General features: G+C 56.9%; 1 protein-coding gene across 2 annotated transcripts; it reads left to right on the forward strand.

Annotated features, from left to right (window-relative positions):
• Positions 1–13,798: 13,798 nt before the first annotated feature.
• Positions 13,799–21,124, forward strand: B3GNT7 (UDP-GlcNAc:betaGal beta-1,3-N-acetylglucosaminyltransferase 7). Of its 2 annotated transcripts, none has more exons than XM_054478706.1 (2): positions 13,799–13,977; positions 17,702–21,124. In XM_054478706.1, the coding sequence occupies exons 1-2, from the start codon at positions 13,886–13,888 to the stop codon at positions 18,894–18,896; spliced, it is 1,287 nt and encodes a 428-aa protein (XP_054334681.1). In that variant the 5' UTR covers positions 13,799–13,885; the 3' UTR covers positions 18,897–21,124. The 2 variants fall into 2 exon arrangements, with proteins under 2 accessions (XP_054334681.1, XP_054334682.1); XM_054478707.2 differs by lacking the exon at positions 13,799–13,977 and adding an exon at positions 15,588–15,817.
• The last annotated feature ends 402 nt before the right edge of the window (positions 21,125–21,526 follow it).

A 21,526-nucleotide genomic window follows, 5' to 3' on the forward strand; every position in this document is an offset into this window, starting at 1 on the left:
CCACTCCCTCCTCCACTCCTTCCTCCACTCCATCCTCCACTACGTCCTCCACTGTCTCCTCCACTCCATCCTCCACTCCCTCCTCCACTCCCTCCTCCACTCCATCCTTCACTGTCTCCTCCACTCCATCCTCCACTGTCTCCTCCACTCCATCCTCCACTCCCTCCTCCACTCTCTCCTTCACTCCATCCTCCACTCCATCCTGCACTGTCTCTTCCACTCCATCCTCCACTCCATCCTCCACTGTCTCCTCCACTTCATCCTCCACTCCATCCTCCACTGTCTCCTCCACTCCATCCTCCACTCCATCCTCCACTCCATCCTCCACTGCCTCCTCTACTCCATCCTCCACTGCCTCCTGCACTCCATCCTCCACATCTTCCTCCACTCCATCCTCCACTGTCTCCTCCATTCCATCCTCCACTCCATCCTCCACTGTCTCCTTCACTCCATCCTCCACTGTCTCCTCCACTCCATCCTCCACTCCCTCCTCCACTCCCTCCTCCACTCCATCCTCCACTGTCTCCTCCACTCCATCCTCCACTGTCTCCTCCACTCCATCCTCCACTCCCTCCTCCACTCTCTCCTTCACTCCATCCTCCACTCCATCCTGCACTGTTTCTTCCACTCCATCCTCCACTCCATCCTCCACTGTCTCCTCCACTTCATCCTCCACTCCATCCTCCACTGTCTCCTCCACTCCATCCTCCACTCCATCCTCCATTCCCTCCTCCACTCCATCCTCCACTGCCTCCTCTACTCCATCCTCCACTGCCTCCTGCACTCCATCCTCCACATCTTCCTCCACTCCATCCTCCACTGTCTCCTCCATTCCATCCTCCACTCCATCCTCCACTGTCTCCTTCACTCCATCCTCCACTCCATCCTCCACTGTCTCCTCCACTCCATCCTCCACTGTCTCCTCCACTCCATCCTCCACTGTCTCCTCCACTCCATCCTCCACTGTCTCCTCCACTCCCTCCTCCACTCCCTCCTCCAGTCCCTCCTCCACTCCATCCTCCACTCCCTTCCCCATCCTCCACTCCATCGTCCACTCTCTCCTCCACTCCATCCTCCACTGTCTCCTCTACTCCCTTCTCCACTCTCTCCTCCATTCCCTCCTCCAGTCCATCCTCCATTCCCTCCTCCACTCCATCCTCCATTCCCTCCTCCACTCCATCCTCCATTCCCTCCTCCACTCCATCCTCCATTCCATCCTCCATTCCATCCTTCACTCCCTCCTCCACTCCATTCTCCACTGTCTCCTCTACTCCCTCCTTCACTCTCTCCTCCACTCCATCTTCCACTCAATCCTCCACTCCATCCTCCACTCCCTCCTTTACTCCATCCTCCACTCTCTCCTCCACTCCATCCTCCACTGTCTCCTCTACTCCCTTCTCCACTCTCTCCTCCATTCCCTCCTCCACTCCATCCTCCATTCCCTCCTCCACTCCATCCTCCATTCCCTCCTCCACTCCATCCTCCATTCCCTCCTCCACTCCATCCTCCATTCCATCCTCCACTCCATCCTTCACTCCCTCCTCCACTCCATTCTCCACTGTCTCCTCTACTCCCTCCTTCACTCTCTCCTCCACTCCATCTTCCACTCAATCCTCCACTCCATCCTCCACTCCCTCCTTTACTCCATCCTCCACTCTCTCCTCCACTCTCTCTTCCACTCCATCCTCCAATCCCTCCTTCACTGTCTCCTCCACTCTTCTCCACTCCATCTTCCACTCTGTGCTCCACTCAGGAAAACAAGTTTCCACCTTCACTTTTATTTCAAAATCATGAGGGTTCTCTTGGTGTCGTGTATAAATGCAAGATGATGAAGGGACAAAAGAGGGAATGATGTGGCCTGTGATTAAGGAATCCAGCACAGGGATTAAAGGCGGGACAGATGGTGACAGCGGCAGTGCCCAGCTCGAGGTCCAGACTCAGCTCTGGGCTCTTTTGGTGGATGAGACCTGGGCCACAGCCTCGGCCATGAGGCCCAAGGTTCATGCTGAGGATTTTAAGGTCTCCATCAGGCACAGGCAGCAGTGGGCCCCGCAAACTGGACTGAAGAGTTCAAGGTCATAATTGTAGTTAAATAAAACTCAGAAACTCAATCTGGCCCAGGAATGAAATACACCACAGTTTTTTCCCACACAGTGGTTCTAACGAAAAGTTTACTGCTGGACTATGAGGCTCCATGACCAGTGGCTGTGGGTGGGGACAGGCAGGCACTGCAATGCCTTGACTGGGCTTCATGCCCCACCTAGGAGCTCTGGCCTTGCAGCACTGTCTCCAGTACCAGGACCCTGCAGCTCACTGCACTGGCCCTGCCCCTCTGCCCTCACCCACTCGCTGGCTGGTCTCAGGGGTCAGACAGCAAAGCAGGTCCCCTAAGCCAGACAGACGTGGCATCAAACCTCATAGCCTTGCAAAGTGATGGAGACACAGCAAAAGCTGATGCCTGTCACCTGTGAATCAGGCTCCAGTTCTCTCACTGAGGCCTGTCACCAAAAGCCCTGAGTCCCCGTTACAGCGGCCTACTGCTCTTATAGCAGCAAACCCAGCACTGAGCTTTTCTCTTCTCCTCTGTTGGTTCTCCAACGTCTACCATCAGTAGCCACCCCAGCTCCTGATGTCACCCTCCCGGAGTGTTAAGGACAGATCCTAGTTCCACTCTCCAGAATCTTGGGTCCTCTGGCTCTGAAAATGCCCTGAATCTCAGCCCATCAATGACCCTCTTCCTGCCAGCCGCCCCCTTGTATACCCAGGGCTCCTGTTAACCTTCCAGCCCTGACCCCTGCGGGATGACAGCCCAAGAAGAAGAGGGCACAGGGGTTCCACCCAGCAATGAGAGGGTCTAAGCAGAGATGAGAGGAGGGGCCCAGCCTCTGCTCCTCCTCTTGTCCTGGTGCCTCTGGCTCCATAAATTCCCAGAAGCAAGATGGCACCATGGGCCTAAAGCTGGCATTAAACCAGTATGATTTCAGGGGCAAGACCAAACTGCTGTTCCGAATTTTAGTCCGTGATTGGGCCAAAATGGCATTATCACTTTCCTGGGCAGAGGATCCTCATTTCTGAGTCCCTGCCCTATGCTGGGGCCAAGGGCGCCGGCCGCAGTGGCAGCAAAGCCAAGACTCTCCCCCATCTCAGCACAGAGGGGAGGGAAGGAAGACCAGGGCCAGGCAGCGGGCTGGGAGTTGGGGGTGTGGGAGCCGAGAGGGGGATTGGACTAGGGCCAGGGAGGGCCCTGGAGGTAGGTGCTAAGCTGAGGTGTGTGAGGGACCCTCTGGGAGGTCTTGACCCCATGGGATGCGGAGTTGGGTTTTCCTAGCTCTGGCTCCTGCCTCCGTCCCCCTGGCCTACGGCGCCTTGGTCCCTGCCTGCTCCTCCCAATGCCACCGCATGCCACCTTCGGGCTCTGCTGGGACCTCAACTCCTCAGCTTCCTGCCCCTCTCCACCTCCAGCTCTCAGACCTTTCCCCTCCCTGTCACTGAACGCACTGTGAGGTCCTTGCTTTGAGAGGGCAGGGAGGGCCTGGGACTGTTCCCACGGTGTCCTGTCGGGGCCAGGCACAAGCTCAAACTTGAATGTGCATATGAGTCACCAGGCAGGGCCTCGCGGGCCTGGGAGCTTGCACTCTAAGGAGCCCAGGTGCTGTCGATGTTGTTCAGCTTCTGGTCGCAATGCAAGGGCTCCCTTCCTGAGCTCACCACACGCTGGGGTCACTCCGGGCTGTGGCTACCGCTGGGCCTCGATGCTGCCTCCTGCAAAAACCACAAACTCCCCAGGGCAGCACATGTGTCACAGACGTCTTTCTAACAGCTTTATTGAGGTATAATTGACAACAATCAACTCTATGTGTTTAAAGTATACAATGTGGTAAATTTTGACGTATGTAAACAACCATAAAATCATCGCCACAATCAAGATAGACACAGTCAATGTCACTCCCAACAATTTCCTCTGGGCCCCTTGTAATTCCTCCCACCTCACCCCATGTTTAGGCAATTGACATTTCTTCTCATGATAGATTAGTTTGCACTTTCTAGAATTTTATACATACAAGGTAAGGCAAGATAGGTGGGTGGGGACAGGCAGGAGCTGCAATGCCTTGGCTGAGGTTCATACCCCATCCAGGGGGCTCTGGCCTGGCAGCTGTGTCTCCAGACCCAAGACCCTGCAGCACGCTGCCCTGGCCCTGCCCCTGCCCCTCTGCCCTCACCCACAGGGAAGACACCTCATCACACAAGATATATTCTTTTTTTGACTGGCTTCTTTCATTCAGAATAATTATTTTGAGATTCATCCCTGTTGTGGTGTGTACCAATAATTCAGTCCTTTTTATTTATTTATTTTTTATTATTTATTATTATTATTTTTTTTTGAGACAGAGTCTCGCTCTGTTGCCCAGGCTGAAGTGCAATGGCGCGATCTCAGCTCACTGCAAGCTCCGCCTCCCAGGTTCACACCATTCTGACTGCCTCAGCCTCCCAAGTAGCTGGGACTACACACGCCCGCCACCATGCCCAGCTAATTTTTTTGTATTTTTAGTAGAGATGGGGTTTCACCATGTTAGCCAGGACGGTCTCGATTTCCTGACCTTGTGACCCACCCGTCTCGGCCTCCCAAAGTGCTGGAATTACAGGCATGAACCACTACACCTGGCCTAGACCTTTTTATTAGTAGTAGTATTCCATTGTACAGATATGTCGCAATTGGTATATGTGCCTACTACAAATAAAGCTGCTGTGAACGTTCATGTACACATCTCGGTATGGACACACATTTTGTTTCTCTTTGAAACGTATAAAAGTATATGTTTAACTTATTAAGAAGCCATCCTGGCAGGGTGCAGTTGCTCATGCCTGTAATTCCAACACTTTGAGAGGCCAAGATGGGAGGATCATTTGAGGCCAGAAGTTTGAGACCAGCCTGGGCAACATACTGACACCCTGTCTCTACAAAAAAGAAAAGAAAAAAGAAAGAAAGAAACCATCTAACTGTTTTCCAAAGTTATACCAATTTATATTCCCACCAGAAGTGTATGAGAGTTCCTTCCAGTTGCTCCACATCCTCACCAACACTTGGTATGGTCAGTCTTTCTAATTCAAACATTCTAATGGGTGTGTAGTGCTTTCTCATTGTGGTTTTAATTCATGTCTCCCTAATGACTAATGATGTTGAGCAACTTTTCATGGGAGTATTTGTCATCCAAATGTCTTCTTTGGTGAGGTGTCTGTTCAAATCTTTTGCTAATGTTTTGTTTGGGTTGTTTATTTCTTATTTATCACATTTGAGAGTTCTTTACATATTCTTGATACAAGCCCTTTATCAGACATGTACTTTGCAAACAGTTTCTCCCAGTCTTTTCATGCTTTTCCAAATGTCTTTGGAAAAAAAGCAGAAGTTCTTAATTTTGATGAAGTCCAATTTATCAATTTTTTTCTTCTATGAATCACGTTTTTGGTGTTGTATCTAAGAAATGTTTGTTTCCATTTCAGTGCCTGGCCCTAGGCATGTATGCCCCTGTTGCTCAATCAGTGCTTGTGTCCAGCAGAGCAAAGGTTGAGGCAGGCTGGCCAGGGGACTTTGGCTATAGATGAAGGAAGACTAGAGGTGCTAGGAGACATGGCTCCAGAGGGCTGAAGAAACACTGGTGGTACCTTGAGATGTCCCAGAAGGTGAGCAGGGCAGGCTGCAGCTGGGAAGGGAGGCCTGGGGCAGGGAGGTGCAACTTGGGAGCTTGGATGCTGTGTTCTTCTGCCATTGGTGGCAAATGGCATCTCTCTCCTTTCCTTCCTCTCCGTCCCCTCCTCCTGTCCTTGCTTCCTTCTTTATCTCTACCTTCTTTTTATTTCTTGCTTGCTTGTTTGTGAGCTGGCTTTACATCTCTTTTGTGAACTCTTTGCCCTATTTCTCTCCTGGGGTCTTCTTGTCTATCCATGGAGGGGACCTCTGCATGTAGTAAAGGCACCAACCTTTTCTTTCCTATTGCTCCCAATCTTCCTCGGAATCATGATTTTCTGTCTTTTGGCCCTGCCAACCTCTGCAGGCTTTGACCAAACCACCATAGAACATTCTCAGACAAGTCACTTCTCTCGGGCTCCCAGGTGTGCTCTCTCTCCCCAGTGACCCCAGACCTGCTGGGGTGGATGAAGGGGTCCATCTATTTAGGTGAGGAAGGGGTAGATCTGGGTCTTCTAGAAGAACCTTTGAAAGCTCTGTAGCCTGGTGTGGTGACGCATGCCTGTAGTACCAGCTACTTGGAAGGCTGAGGTGGGAGGATCACTTGAGCCCAGGAGGTCAAGGCTGCAGTAAGCCAAGATTGTGCCACTGCACTCCAGCCTGGGCAACAGAGTGAGACCACGTCTCAAAAAGAAAAAAAAAAGAAAGCAATCTCTGACGCTCAAGAAGACTTGTCATTCTCACAGCCTTTGCTGCCCCTACCGAAAATGTCCCCATGTTCTGGTGCCCCTGTCTCCTCCCCATCTGCTAGGGCAAGCCGTTTGTGGGAGACAGATCACAATAACAGCATCAGTCTGGAATCTTTAGTCATGAGTGACCAAAACCGCAAATGAAAAATTATTGGCTCCTGTAACCAAACCAGGGGAGGCAGGGTGGCACCTAAATTGCCACACAAACATAGTGGCTTAAAACAGCTCACATTGACCATCTCACAGTTTCTGCAGGTCAGAAGTCCAGGCTGGCTCAGTTAGTTCTCAGCTCAGGATTTTATAAGGTTGGAATCAAGGTGTCTGTCAGCCACTGGGACTTTACTGGGAGGCTCAGGAAGATCTTGGGTCTAGGCTCATCAGAGCATGGGCAGAATCCAGTTCCTCAAGGGTGTGGGACTGAGGTTCTGTTTCCTGGCTGGTGTCAGCCAGGGCCGCCCTTGGCTCCTCAAGGACCCCTCTGGAGTCTCTGGACCAAATATGGGTCCAGTAAAGGAAGCCAAAGCCTTCTCATGCCCAGAATCTCTTTCTCTTCTGCTGCATCACCTCTGCTTCCAGCCAGCCAAAGTTCCTTGCTTTTAAGGACTCGTGTGATTAGATTGAACCACCCCAGATAATCCAAGATAATTTTTCTGTTTTAAGGTCCATGACCTTAATTACATCTGCAAAGGCTCGACTGAACCACCCCAGATAATCCAAGATAATTTTTCTGTTTTAAGGTCCATGACCTTAATTACATCTGCAAAGGCCTTTTTTTCCCTGTGACCTAACATAGTTCCAGGTTCCAGGGACAAGGGTATGGATATCTTTGGGGTAAGAGCATTCATTTGCCTACTGCAGGGCCTCAAAACCAGGATTCCAGCCCTGTTCAGACTCTGATTTCTCTGTTTTGCTTTGCGTGTTGTTTTAGTCTTTTCCCTGCAGTGAAGGGGCCTGCGGTGCACAGCACCATATTTCCCCAATATATTCAGAGTCACACCCTAAAAACCCTGATGATCAGAGACCAGTGCCCTTTGAAAATCCCCAGGGAAGAGCCTTGATTGACCCAGCTCAGGTCACAGGCCCATCCCTTGGACCAAGCACATTGTTGGGGTGCAAGGGGTATAAGGTACCATGACTGGTCCAACCTGGCCGAGAGGCCAACCCCGAGACTAGAGGAGTGAGGTCTCTACTAAAAGATGGAGAGAGGTGCCAGCTACAAACCCAGAAATGATGTTGTGATTATCATCATAGGGGGCCACCTGTGGACCCTGCTAGAGGGGCTCAGGGAAGCTGCTGCCTTAGTGCTTCACTGCAACCCTGTGAGGTCACACTATTTTTTTTGAGAAAATATATAATAATAATATTATTTATTATCATTTATGCTGGAAAGCAGTGGTGCAGTCATGGCTCACTGCAGCCTCAATTTCCCAGGCTTACCTCAGCCTCAGCCTCCTCTCACTTCAGCCTCCTGAAACCACAGGCACGCACCACCACACCCTTCTAATTTTTAAATTTTTGTAGAGACGGGGGTCTCACTGTGTTGCCCAGGCTGGTCTTGAGCTCCTGAGCTCAAGCGATCCTCCTGCCTCAGTCTCCCAAAGTGCTGGGATTACAGGCGTGAGCCACCACGCCTGGCTGGATTGCATTGTTAACGCTACTCTAATGGCACCAAGTCCCAGCCCCACCACCCACCTGCCTCAGTTTCCTTCTCTGTAAAATGGGACTAATAAGAATCTGTGCCTGGCCAGGCTGTAGGGCTGCTGGGGAAGCAGAGAGGAGGGTGTGTGTGAAGAGGAGCCTTCGTGTGTGTGAGGAGGCCTTTGGCCAGAGCCTGGGAAGGACTTCTGGAGCCCTCCAGCTCTCCAGCCCACCTCTCTCCCAGGGCAGCAGAGCCACGGGCAGAGAGATCTGGCGGGCCTAGTGGGAGCAGGGCTGCCCAGCCTGCACCTGGCCAGGCTCTGCTCCATGAAAAGGCAGCCATTCAGGGCCAGCTTGGACGGCGGCCGGGTGACGAGAGACAGGGAGCCCTGTGCTCCGGAGAGGAAGCAGGCCTCCGCGTGGCCTCAGCGTGGGGCTGAGCTGCCAGCTCGGGAGGGGAGGCGCCCGAGAGGGAAGACTAAGCTAGTGTTTGGGGCCGAGGGGCTGAAAGGAGGCTGTGTGTACCCAGGCCGGCCGCCCAGCAGGCGGGATGTGAGTCATGGTGGCCTGGGGGAGGGTGCTGCCTGGGTCCAGCTGTCCAGGGCGAGGGGCACAATGCCCACCGCGGGTGAATATGTGGCAGTGTGTGCTGGGGGTGGGGCTGAGGCTCTGCACATCTGCCCGGGGCCGCCCCAGGCTCCCGGGGGTGGGCACACCCCATTGCCCTCTGAATATGGCTGCCCCTCCTCCCTGCCCGGGTCTCCTCCAGGCTGCCACGCTGGCAATGTGGTCCTGCAGTTGCTCAGCCACTGGGCATCAGCCCCGCCCTCCTGCATGCTGCCCACCAGGAAAACGGAAAGGCAGGTCCCTGCTCTTAGTGGTGCCCGGTGTGGTGGGACAGGTGGAGGAGGGACAGACAGAGGAGGCTCGTGCAGGGGAACACCAGCCAAGGAGGGAGCGCCTGCTCCAAGGGAGGGGGCATTTGAGGTGGGTTTTGAAAGATGAGCAGGAACTCACTGGATTCTAAAAGGCGGGTGGGGAGAGCACATTTGAGCAGAAGGAAGGCTGAGATCTGAGTGAACGGAGACCAGGGTTGCTGGATTGAGGTTGGGGGCAGATGCGGGTGGTGTTAAGGGTTTGTGGACAGTGCCCAGAGGGCCCTGAAGGTCATGGGAGGCACAGACTTGAGAACTTGGGCAAGGATCACAAGGGCTGCTCACTGATGTAACAGGGCCCTGCCTGGTCCTGAGCCCCTTCCCAAAGGCCTACCAGGCAGAGTTTCACTGGTAGCAGATGAGCTGGCTCGGGGAGGCCCCTTCCACCTGGGAAAGGCCATGAGCATGGTGTGTGTGTGTGTGTGTGTGTGTGTGTGTATGTCTCTGGCTGTGTGTGTGTGGATGGGGGTGTGTGTGTGTTTTTTACCAAGTATGCATGTATCTCAGGTGTGTGAGGGTTACGTGCATGTCTGTGTATCTGACCTCTATGTGTATAGGCATGGTTTGTGTCTCTCCAAATATGCGTGTGTGTCTGTGTGTGTATGCATGTCCCTGAGTGTGTGTGTTCATGCGTCTGAGTTCACACGTATGCCTGCGTGTTTCTGTGTGTGTGTTTGTGAGAGTGTATGTCTATGTGTGCCCACCAACGCCTCTGCCGACAGCAGCCTAGGTGCAGCCCCGCCGCCCTGTGTCTGGGGCGCGCTGCTCCACTCCTTCTTTGCCTTCTGAGCCCTCTTTGCTGGGCTTCCAGTTCCTCGGCATCTTTGAACTCCAGCTTCTCTCTCTGGCTGCCCAGCTCCACCCTGACTTTCCTGGGTCCCAAACCCAAAAAGCCCAGAGCAGCCAATGGGTGCCTGGGCACAGGAAAGGGTCCAGAGAACTGCCCAGCCCCAGAAGGAGCTGCATCCTCCCTCCACTGGGCAGCCTGCGGCTCCTCCCCACCCCAGAAAGAAGGGCTGATCAGGAGCACGTGTGGAGGCATTTCCCAGCACCTCCCACCCGATTCTCCAGCCTTCTGGGACTCTCGTCTAGGGCTCTGTTCTGGATGACCTGAGAGTCCCAGTGGGAGACTGGGCCCGGGCATCTCTGCGGCTGCTGAGTGAGCCTCTGGAACCAGGTTTTCTTGATAACGGCAGCTTCCTTTGACGGATCTGCCCACTCCAGGCTGTTCTCATGGGGCGGCAAATCTCAGGACTTGTCCCAACCACAGAAGGGAATGCATAACCCAGGCCTGGCCAACTGTGGTACCCCCGCCCCTGCGACATGATCATTGGCCTAGGTTGGAGATATGACTGAAGTGAGACTAGTGACAGTCTTTCCCTGGACATCTGTATACAGAGGCCGAGACAGGGAAAAACCTCTTTTCTCTGAGGTCCCTGAGATGAGGCGACAAATGCCTCAGCCCATTTGCGAGCCTGTGTTTCTCCTGCTCTTCATGAAGAAGCCCGCAGACCTTAGGGAAGAGCTAGGGGCTGGGCAACTGTCCAGAGAGAGAGGCTGTGGACGGAGAGGGGATCCTGTTATATGAGCCAACAAATCCCTCTGGCTGGAGCCACCTTGGGTCGGGCTGCTGTCTCTCACAACCAGAGGAGCCCTGAGCGATCCCTGCCTGGAACCACACGCCGGGTTTCCAGGGAGCACCTTTGCCTGGCCCTCAACACGCCTCATCGTTCCTCCCTGGCCTTCTCAGATCCTGCACAGAGGCTGTGGACACCCTCTTCCACTCCTCAAGCTCCTAAACCCACTTCTGCTTCCTCAACTGCCACCTATTTCAGTGGGAAAGTTTAACTTCCTTAACTCGTTGCTTTCTGGCCCCAATTTCTTCCATTGCCGCTTCCCCATCCTGTCCTCCTCTGGCCCTGGCTCAAGGCCGACCAAGAGAGCAGGGATTGGAGGGCTCAAAACCGGTGCTTCCCAAACCTGCCTACACTTTGAGAATCACCGGGAATCTCTGGGGAATTACAGTCTCCTAGGCAGCATCTCTGCATGCAGGCTCTGGAACTGTAAGAAGTACCTCCTCTGGGAGGGCAAAGTGTCTTCCTGGTTGTTGGGCTTGGCTTTATTGGGCAGGACTGGCCCGTGGAAGGGCACCTCAAGGTTCCCCGCAGCAGGATGCTACCTGGCATGCTGCTTCTATGAGGGCCCTGCTTGCAGCCTTTTTTTTTAAAAGATGGAGTCTCACTCTGTTGCCCAGGCTGGAGTGCAGTGGCACAATCTCGGCTCACTGCAAGCTCCGCCTCCTGGGTTCAAGTGATTCTCCTGCCTCAGCCTTCCAAGTAGTTGGGATTACAGGCACTCGCCACCACGCCTGGCTAATTTTTATATTTTAGTAGAAATAGAGTTTCACCATGTTGATCAGGCTGGTCTTGAACTCTTGACCTCAAGTGATCTGCCCGCCTCAGCCTCCCAAAGTGCTGGGATTACAGGCCTGAGCCACCGTGCTCGGCCACATGCAGCCTCTTTAAACTTCTTCCTGTTTCAGTTCAACGCCTTATGATCCGGGCTTCTTTCTGGCCCAGTCTTCCCTTGGGCAAGGGGACTTCCCAGACTCCAGACCACCCACGCCTTGAAGACACGGTCATCTCCTCCTACCTCTCTGCTTGCTCCATCCTGGCCTCCCCCTCCCACCCCTTCAAAGGAAGACCTGTCCCCCAGGGAAATGTGTTCTCCCTTTTCATTTTCCGTCCCTACTTCCCTTCCCGCCCCAGATCCACACACTGCCTTGGCTTCACACGGGAGCCATTTCTGGGAGACACCAGTTTACCTGGGGGCACTCCCCCAGTGCTTGTCTGGGCAGTGTTCTCCCTTTTCATTTTCCGTCCCTACTTCCCTTCCCGCCCTAGATCCACACACTGCCTTGGCTTCACACGGGAGCCATTTCTGGGAGACACCAGTTTACCTGGGGGCACTCCCCCAGTGCTTGTCTGGGCAGTGACCCCCTTGACTCAGCAGCCTTGAGGTCCCTCCTGCACTGCCCTGCAGGATGGGTCGGGTTCTCTGCAGTGGATATTGGTGGCCTTCAAGGACCAGAGGTAGTTAAGAAAGCGTAGGTCTCACCCCACCCTTCCCCATCGGGTGGCATGTTACAATGAAATCAACTCTCAGACCCAGCGGCTACCCTACTGGAAACATCTGTTAGCATGAAGCACAGAAACAGACACCCTGCCTCTGCCCACGAGCTCAGGGAAGTCCCACTCTGTCCTGTCACAACAGCTTTTGTCAGGGTGAATTCAAGGACATGCTCACCAATGACTAGCTAACCTCCAGTCAGAGCACCACCTGTGGGGGCCCAGAACCACTCAGAGAAAGTTCTAGACCCGGGGCACTGCCCTGCTGGTGGCTGGGCTTGCCCAGGCACAGGCAGAGGGGACTTGCGGTGCCTCTTCCCAGGCACACATCTTCAGCAACACTTTTTTTTACTACAGAACAATGATTTCCGACCCTCCCGTGTTAATGTACAGACCCTCTGCTGTGACAGTAGACAACCACATTTGAAGTGCTGGCTGTGGCTGCCTCTGGAGTGTAGACTGCTGCTCAGCGTCTTTCAAAAACACCAACTAAGATTAACTCACACGCTCACAAAATCACAGCAGCACTGAGGCGATTACAGCCAGCATAGCTGCCTCCCCGTGGCCCCTGCTGGGCTCCACGCTCTCGCCCCACGATGGCCACCTCTCTGCAAGGCACGCAAGACTCCTCATCTCCTGCTTTGGGGGTCCCTCTGACTCAAGTTGGCCCCCACCTTGTCCAGTCAAGCCACTGACCCAGTGTGTTTTCTGGCCAGTCAGATACGCCCACCCTTGGGTCTCTGCAGCCCTCGCCTCTGGGCAAAGGCCTGTGCTGGGGTCACCAGCAGCGTCGGATTCCAACCTATTCTGGAAGGTCGAAGGGGTGGGATATAAAAGAAAGTGGAGGTGGAGGTGGGGATGGGCTGAGGGGCCAAAAGACGTACTAGGGAAGGGGGCATTTCTTGGGGTCCAACGTCCCGGCTCACGAGCTTCCCCCTCCAAGAGAGCAACCTGAGGTGCACAGAGTGGCTTTGTGACAAGGACACAGAACCACCTCCACCTTGGCTTGGGACTCCTGCAGCCTGTGCAGCCAGCTCATCCGTCACCCACCCTCTTCTCCTGGGATCCGCCACTCTGGAACTTCCCTCTACCTCTGGGCTCTGCCTTCAGCCAGGGTTGGGGACAGCAGGAAGGCAGATCCCATCGCAGACAGGCCTGCCTTCCCCACGGCCTTGCTCAAATCCACAGGAATCTGCTGGGGCTCTGCCCTCTGGCTGGGGCAGGTGGAACTGGCCAGATTGGCGGTGGGGGGACCACTGTGCTTGCCATAGGGACTGGCCCAGCTGCCCCACAGGGGAGCACATCGGAGTAACAGGGGAGGCTGACCCGAGCCTGGCCCAGCTCCACACTCCCCACCCCCACCCCACCATCAGGGACTCGCATTTAATTATCATTCATTTCCCCTGTCTGAATTCAAACTAGGCAGAGATCAAATGATTCCATGATGACAAACCGCCTGTCTCAACTGACCAGATTCCACTGGCAAACACTCCACTGACCTTGGGCAGCTTCCTCTGCTCCCACCTCCTCGGGCCCTTGTGCTTCTGGGGCTTTGTGGAGTAGCTGGACATCAATGATAACACTAACAGTAGCCGGCCTGCCACCAAGTTCTTTACATAGGGGATGCTTATGTCTGTGCTTCATTGGCGTCATCTCACAAGGCCCTGAGCTGGCAGGAAATTGAGGTCTCAAGGGGAAAAGCCACCTGCCCCCAGTGACAACCAGGAAGTGCAAGACTCTGACCCAACCCCCATGCCTGCCATCCCCAAACATGGGCTCAAAACCCCTTCCCAGAGACGGCTGTGTCCACCCCTCAGCAGGAGGAGGAGACCCCACAGCACCGGGTGAGAGGTCAGTGCTGAAGCCAGGGAGGCAGCTCTCAGCTGCCTGTGTGGAGCCAGGGAAGCCAGGGCCACATTTGCAGGGTGAAGTGGGGAACCCGGAAGGCTGGGAACGGGTGACCAAGGCTACACTGGGATGAAGGGAGCCATGGAGCTGCAGGATCTGCGGGTGGCCCTCAGTGGCAGGCAGCCAGGCCAACAGGGGCTTTGGGCTGCAGGTCAGCCCCTCCCCTGCTCTGGAACTTTTGGAGGGCCATTACAAAGGACATCAGCCCCAAGATACTCCTCTGAAATTCTGCCTGAAAGGCCCTTCACATTCCCTAATTGGCACTTACAACATTCCAGAACATTCTATGGTACCTTAAGTTTCTCCTCCCCCTCCAAGGGGCCCTTGAACCTTAAGGATAGGGCAGAAGGGGCTCCTCACCCTGGTCTTGAGGGCTTAGGATCCAGCTGGGGACTCCTAGCCTCCCTGTGTGCTGGGCACGAAAGTAGCTCCTTGTCACTGCTGTCCCTGGGAAAAGAAAAAAGGTTGAGGAAGGGCTCAGAGCCAGCCTTCAGACCAGGCAGGCCTCCTGGACGTACTTACTAACTCTGGGCTAGCTGTTGTCTGAGCTGGCTGGGAGTTCCCCTCTGCACCCCCGTTTCCTCCCCTGTAAGGTGGGAATAATAGTGTATGCCTCTAGGATTAAGTGAACCAGTCATGCATGGGCCGAGAGCCAGATTTGGCATATTGTAGCTGCTCAGTGGACGTTAGCTGTTATGATTGGACCACAATGTGCTTCCGTTTCAATTCTATGGGCATTTTGGAGGTCCTGCTGGATGCTAAGCACCGAAACCTCAACCCGGAAAAAGACCAGAACAACCTGAGCAACAACAGGACCAGCGATGGCTCTCCCTGCTGGAGGATTCCGGAAGCCACCTGGCTGGACCAAGCCCCCTCCGTGTTCTCTGTCAGCGCACTCCCCAGAGCAGCTAGGCCTGATGTGCACAAGCAGACTAATAGAGGCTTGAGGACAAAAAGGGTTTTGAGTGATAAGTGAAAAAAGAAAGGAGATAGGGCTGGGCCAACAGGCCTTCCCTTGGTGGTGGGGAGCCCTCGGAGGTGGGAGGAACCCCAGAGGTGAAGAGAGGGACATGGTGGGAGCACAAAAAAGGCTTCCAGAGCCACAGCCTGGACGAGTCCTGACATGGAGCCCAGCCTCATACGGCCTCTTTCCCTAGTGACTGGCTTTGCTCCTGGCCCTAGGTAGCCCAACAGCTGGGCAAGGGGTCTGCCTGGGCAGGGGAAAGGTGCAGGGCCAGAAGGTAGCAGAGGGAGAAGAGGACACCCTGTCTGCCTCTGGCCCCAAAGACAAGTCCGAACGGAGCCAGAGGGAAATGGCTGGGCCTTGGGGTGCCCCAGGGTCTTGGAGGGGACCGGGTGTTCAGGTTTCGCACAAGTACAGAGGGGCCGGCGACCCCCCGCCCCCCGCCCCCGGAGGCTCCGCCAGGGACAGGCGTCCCCGGGATTGGTGGTGACCCCCGTGAGTTCCGAAGCCCCGCCTCGGCCATGCACTGTCTGCTAGGCGCGCTTGGGGAGCCTAGGGGCCGTCTCGGAGAAACGGGGTGGTCCCCGCCAGGCGGCGGCGGGGCGGGCCCGGGGCGCCGAAGGGGTTAAGGCACCTGGGCCACCGCCCCTGCCGGCCCCTCCTCCCGCGGCCGGGAAAAGGAAAGTCGCGGCGGGGGCGCGGCCCGGCCTCCGTCCCCACCCGCCCGCCGTCCCGCCGGCCCGAGCCGCGGGCCCAGAGCTGCGAGCCGCTCGCCCCTCCGCCGCTCCGGCCCGGGCCGCCATGTCGCTGTGGTGAGTGGGGCGGGGGGCCGTCGGGGGCCTGGGCGGGGGCGCGGGCCCGGGGCTCCCCCTCCTCCGCGGCCACAGACGGGCGCCGGGACTCCCGGGATGGGAGATAACCCCCGCGCGCGCCGCGCCGGCCTCAGTTTCCCAGGGGCGGATGGGCGGGCGCGGCGGCGGCGGCGGGAGATATTCGCGGTACGCGGCCCCGGACCCGTGCGGGGCGGCGAGGGGTCTCGGGGCGCCACGCTCAGCTCCCCGGCCCCGCGGCCCTGGACAACGCTCCAGGACCCCGGCGGCTGGGACCCCAGGTCTTGCCGGCGGCTGGGTCCCCTCGCCCTTCCAGACCCCTGAGGGCCCCCTGCGCCCGGGCCACTCTCCTCCTCTCCGGGCTTCCTTCCGCGGGACCTCGGACCGCCGCCCGCCCGGCCCCTCTCCGCCCCTCCCGGGCTTTCCCTGCGAATGGAGCGGACCCGGCAGGTGGAGCGCCCTCAGTCCAGGGCCTCGCCGCCTTCCCGGTGCACCCCCCGACCTCCCCCGTCCCGGCCTCGGTGGGCGGCTTCCCTGGAACCCCTAGGGCTGGCAGGGCCGGATCCGGAGCCCTCCGTTTCCTCCCCGGAGAGCTGGACCTTGGGTCACACCCCCCAGCCTGCACCTAAGGTGCCCCTGTCTTCCTCCAACCACATGCCCCAGCAACCTGGGGACCCTATGGGGAAAATGTAGCTCTATGGGGCTCAGCCTGCATTCACCCTGGGGCCTGGACCTGCAACCGGACCAGCCCTCAGGGCAACCCAGGCGTCTCCACGGGCTGTCTGTCTCTCCTGGCACCCTGCTCCTCCCCCTTGGAGGTCAGCGCCATCTCTCTGCTAGGCTGGCCCTGGAAGGCCACTCTGCTGTCCCCAGAGCTCTCAGCCCCCAGGTCTCCACTGGGGAGGGTGGAGCAGGTGTCCTGGCAGCCCCCGGAGGGTGAGATGAAGAGAAGAGGTCCTTCAGGACAGGGGCTCAGGCTCCAGGGCTTGGGACGACCAGCACTCCTGGCAGAGAGCTCTAATTTCTGCTTCTGAAATGGGTGTGACCAGTGGCGGGGTGGGGGGTGTCTCTGGGCAAGAAGGGTCCCTCAAGGGCTGCGGCTGCAAATGTGCCCCCTCCCAGGGAGTAGAGCTGGAGCCTCATGTCTTCTAATGGGGTGTTATGAGCTGGGGATGTTAAGGTGGGGGTGAGGGGCAGTGCCATGCTGGAGTGCTCACTGCATCCTTGGGCCTCCATCAACCATGAGGGCTGCTCTGTGTTGGGTGAGACAGACTGGAGAAGGGGGAGGAGGGCCAGTCTTCCTCAGGTCCCAAGCTCGAGCCACTCTCCAGTGTGCCCCACATGTGATGGAGCTCCTGGGCGGCACAAAGGGTCAGAGGGTGCCCTCTTAATGGCTCTGGTCCTGAGTCACCTAATGATACCGATACCTACTGCTGTGGGGGTTGCACAGGGAAATGAAAGGCATTGGGGTTCCGGGGTGGGGAACAGGGCAGAGGTTTCCACCTGAGGCCCTCCTGATAAGGTGACAGCATTCCCCCAACTGTGCAGCTGCTGCCTGGTACTTTATATAGCAGTCAATCCTGTGTTTTAGCCCCATTTAGGGGAAGAAGAAATCGTGGCTCAGAGGTTGTAAACCACTCATTCAGCTTCTAAGCCTCAGGGCCTGATTCCACAGTGCTCCTTGAGGAGACGGCAGAGTGGGAGAGGAAGCGGGACGCTACCTTGGCCGCTTAGGGACTCCAGGACTGAGGCTGTGCCTAGGTCCACTTGCCCGTCTGGGACCACCCAGCCTCCCACAGGGGGGCGCCAGGAGAGCCCTGGGCTCATCTTTTCTCTCTCCTCTGTACTGTCCACTCTCCCCCACAGGAAGAAAACCGTCTACCGGAGTCTGTGCCTGGCCCTGGCCCTGCTCGTGGCCCTGACGGTGTTCCAACGTAGTCTCACCCCTGGTCAGTTTCTGCAGGAGCCTCTGCCACCCACCCTGGAGCCACAGAAGGCCCAGAAGCCAAATGGACAGCTGGTGAACCCCAACAACTTCTGGAAGAACCCGAAAGATGTGGCTGCGCCCACGGCCGTGGCCTCTCAGGGGCCCCAGGCCTGGGATGTGACCACCACTAACTGCTCAGCCAATATCAACTTGACCCACCAGCCCTGGTTCCAGGTCCTGGAGCCGCAGTTCCGGCAGTTTCTCTTCTACCGCCACTGCCGCTACTTCCCCATGCTGCTGAACCACCCGGAGAAGTGCAGGGGCGATGTCTACCTGCTGGTGGTTGTCAAGTCGGTCATCACGCAGCACGACCGCCGTGAGGCCATCCGCCAGACCTGGGGCCGCGAGCGGCAGTCCGCAGGTGGGGGCCGAGGCGCCATGCGCACCCTCTTCCTGCTGGGCACGGCCTCCAAGCAGGAGGAGCGCACGCACTACCAGCAGCTGCTGGCCTACGAAGACCGCCTCTACGGCGACATCCTGCAGTGGGACTTTCTCGACACCTTCTTCAACCTGACCCTCAAGGAGATCCACTTCCTCAAGTGGCTGGACATCTACTGCCCCCACGTCCCCTTCATTTTCAAAGGCGACGATGACGTCTTCGTCAACCCCACCAACCTGCTAGAATTTCTGGCTGACCGGCAGCCCCAGGAAAACCTGTTCGTGGGCGATGTCCTGCAGCACGCTCGGCCCATTCGCAGGAAAGACAACAAATACTACATCCCAGGGGCCCTGTACAGCAAGGCCAGCTATCCGCCGTATGCAGGTGGCGGTGGCTTCCTCATGGCCGGCAGCCTGGCCCGGCGCCTGCACCATGCCTGCGACACCCTGGAGCTCTACCCGATCGACGACGTCTTTCTGGGCATGTGCCTGGAGGTGCTGGGCGTGCAGCCCATGGCCCACGAGGGCTTCAAGACTTTCGGCATCTCCCGGAACCGCAACAGCCGCATGAACAAGGAGCCCTGCTTTTTCCGCGCCATGCTTGTGGTGCACAAGCTGCTGCCCCCTGAGCTACTTGCCATGTGGGGGCTGGTGCACAGCAATCTCACCTGCTCCCGCAAGCTCCAGGTGCTCTGACCCCGGCCGGGCCACTAGGACAGGCCAGGGCACGTGCTCCTGAGCCCCCATGATATCGGGGCTGGAGCCGCAGTGCCCAGGCCTAGCCCTTGGTCCCCAAGGGGAGGTGGAGGGTTGAGGCCTATGTGCCACTGGGTGTGGTGGGGTGCAGATAGCCAGAAAGGGACCTCCCTGTGTGGATAATTCTAGGAAACTGAGGCCCAGGAACGGTTGGAGCTGCCCAGTCTGGAGGCTCTCTCTGAGGAGCGAGGCGCCAGGCCCTGGCAGCCCTCCTGACCTGGGTCCGTTGCTGGCCCCCTCAGATGTGGTGGGAGGTCCTGGTGACCTCTGGAGGAACGCTGTGCTCAGGTACCTGGGCTAGGCCTGGCCTGATGGGTCTGTGGCCACCCTTCGTCTTCACAGGGAAGAGTCTTCTGTGAAATGCCTCAGTCTCCCCAGAGGCCAGGCGGCCCTGGCAGGAGAAACTCAACCCTGTGCAGGCTCACAGGCACCCCCGAGTCCACGCCCTGGTCTCCTGGGAGAGAGGGCCCAGCAGGCTCTCCGCAGCCCCAGGCCTGCCTGGAGACGGGCCGCCTTTGCAACAGGGCCTCCACTCCTGGCTGTGTCCTGTAAGGTCTGGAAGGGCGACCGCTCTGACTACCTCAGCGCCCCTCAGAATCTCCCTGGGGCTGCAGCCCTACCCCACCCCGACACAGGGCAGAAGAGCAGCGCTCCTGGCCCCCCAAAGTCCCAGAGCTGCTGACCCCTGCCCAAGGCAAGTCCCTCCCGCAGCCCCCACACCCCCAGGCCTGGCTCCCTGGCTGGAAAGCAGCTGGTTTGGCCCTGGAAGTGGACATTCGTCTATTACTGTGAAGTTTTATTTATGAAGAATTTGGAGGGAGAAGGCTCCAGGCTTCAGGAGGGGGTGGTGTCCTCCCTGGCCCTCCTCCCTTCCCTTCCCTCATTCCAGCTGCCTGCCCTCAGCACCCCCAGGCCCCTCACAGCCCAGCCCTCTCCAGAGCCCTGCCCCACCGCACCCTGCTTCTCCAGGGCCTAGCAGACCAGTATCTGCCCCGGTGAAGGTATGGATCAGCCGTGGGGGTGGGTGCAGAAGGTTGCCACCTCCTACCTCAGCAGGGGTCACCTAGGAGAGATGGAGGGATTGACACTATTTTCTCAATAAAATGGGACTTTTTTTTTTTTTTTGGTGTGAAACTTCCTGTTCCCAGCTGCATCAGGGAGCCTGTCTGGGGCCAAGGTTGCCAGAGATTTCTAAAGACACAGATTGTTCCTTGTTCTTGGCTGGTGGGTGCACAAGGACTTCTGGAAGGGATTTAGACGGGGCTGAGTGCTAGGATTAAAGTGGGGATGGGAGTACGGCAACAGAAAAATCTGGGAGCTAGCAATGCACCCGGCCCTTGACTGTGCCCTGGTGGACAGCTGAGCTGTGGCTCAAGCGGGAGCCAGTGCCTTCCTGTCCCTGCCAAGGGTGAGGCCAGAGTTGGCCCCGAGGCTAATGTTTCAGTGGGTGGGATTAGGTCGGCCGTACAGAGGCCGGTGGGCTCCCTGACGTCCCTTCCAGGCAACCTGAAAGCACTGAAATAGCTTATGGCCCTGTGCCAGGGACCTTGGCCCAAGCTGCTGACCTCCAGGGTGGGGAGGGAGCTGCCCCCAGGAGAAGAGTCACTCAGGCAGCAGTATGAGCAAGCCAGCCAGCAGCTCCCCGCCTCCACCCAGCTCAGGGGAATCCCAGGGGGGTCAGATGCCCAGGAACGAAAAGGGGACAGCACTGCTGCTATGGAATGAGACCACTTCTCCTGTTGTCCTTCCCAGCTTCTCCCCAACCTCCCCTTTTCCCTAGTTTATAAGACAGGAGAAAAGGGAGAAAGCAAAAAGTTGGAAAGAAACAGAAGTAAGATAAATAGCTAGATGATCTTGGCGCCACCACCTGGCCCTGGTGGTTAAAATGATGATAATAATATTAACCCCTGACCAAAACTACTGGTGTTATCTGTAAATTCCAGACATTGTATGAGAAAGCACTGTAAAACTTTTTGTTCTGTTAGCTGATGTGTGTAGCCCCCAGTCACGTTCCTCACGCTTACTTGATCTATTATGACCCTTCTACATGGACCCCTTAGAGTTGTAAGCTCTTAAAAGGGCTAGGAATTTCTTTCTCGGGGAGCTCGGCTCTTAAGACGCGAGTCTGCCGACGCTCACGGCCAAATAAAAACCCCTTCCTTCTTTAATCCGGTGTCTGAGGAGTTTTGTCTGCGACTCATCCTGCTACATTTCTTGGTTCCCTGACCGGGAAGCGAGGTAATTGACGGACGGTTGAGGCGGCCCCGTAGGCGGCTTAGACCTGCCCTGTGGAGCATCCCCGCGGGGGACTGTGGCCAGCTTGAGCGACGCGGATCCTGAGAGCGCTTCCGGATAGGCAATGCTCTGACGGGTGGAATGCCTCGTCAGAGCAGTGCGTGGCAGGCCCCCGTGAAGGATCAGCGCAGGGGCTGAACACCAGGAAGGAACGGGCACCTGGAGTCTGGACATCTGAAACTTGGTAAGACTGGTCTTTGGAACTTGCCCACTCCATTTGAGTGGAAGCGTGGCGTGATCACCCACGGTGTGCCTGTACCGGCACTTTGGTTTTT

Source organism: Pongo pygmaeus, chromosome 11 (genome assembly GCF_028885625.2).
Source record: "Pongo pygmaeus isolate AG05252 chromosome 11, NHGRI_mPonPyg2-v2.0_pri, whole genome shotgun sequence".
Taxonomy (NCBI): domain Eukaryota; kingdom Metazoa; phylum Chordata; class Mammalia; order Primates; family Hominidae; genus Pongo; species Pongo pygmaeus.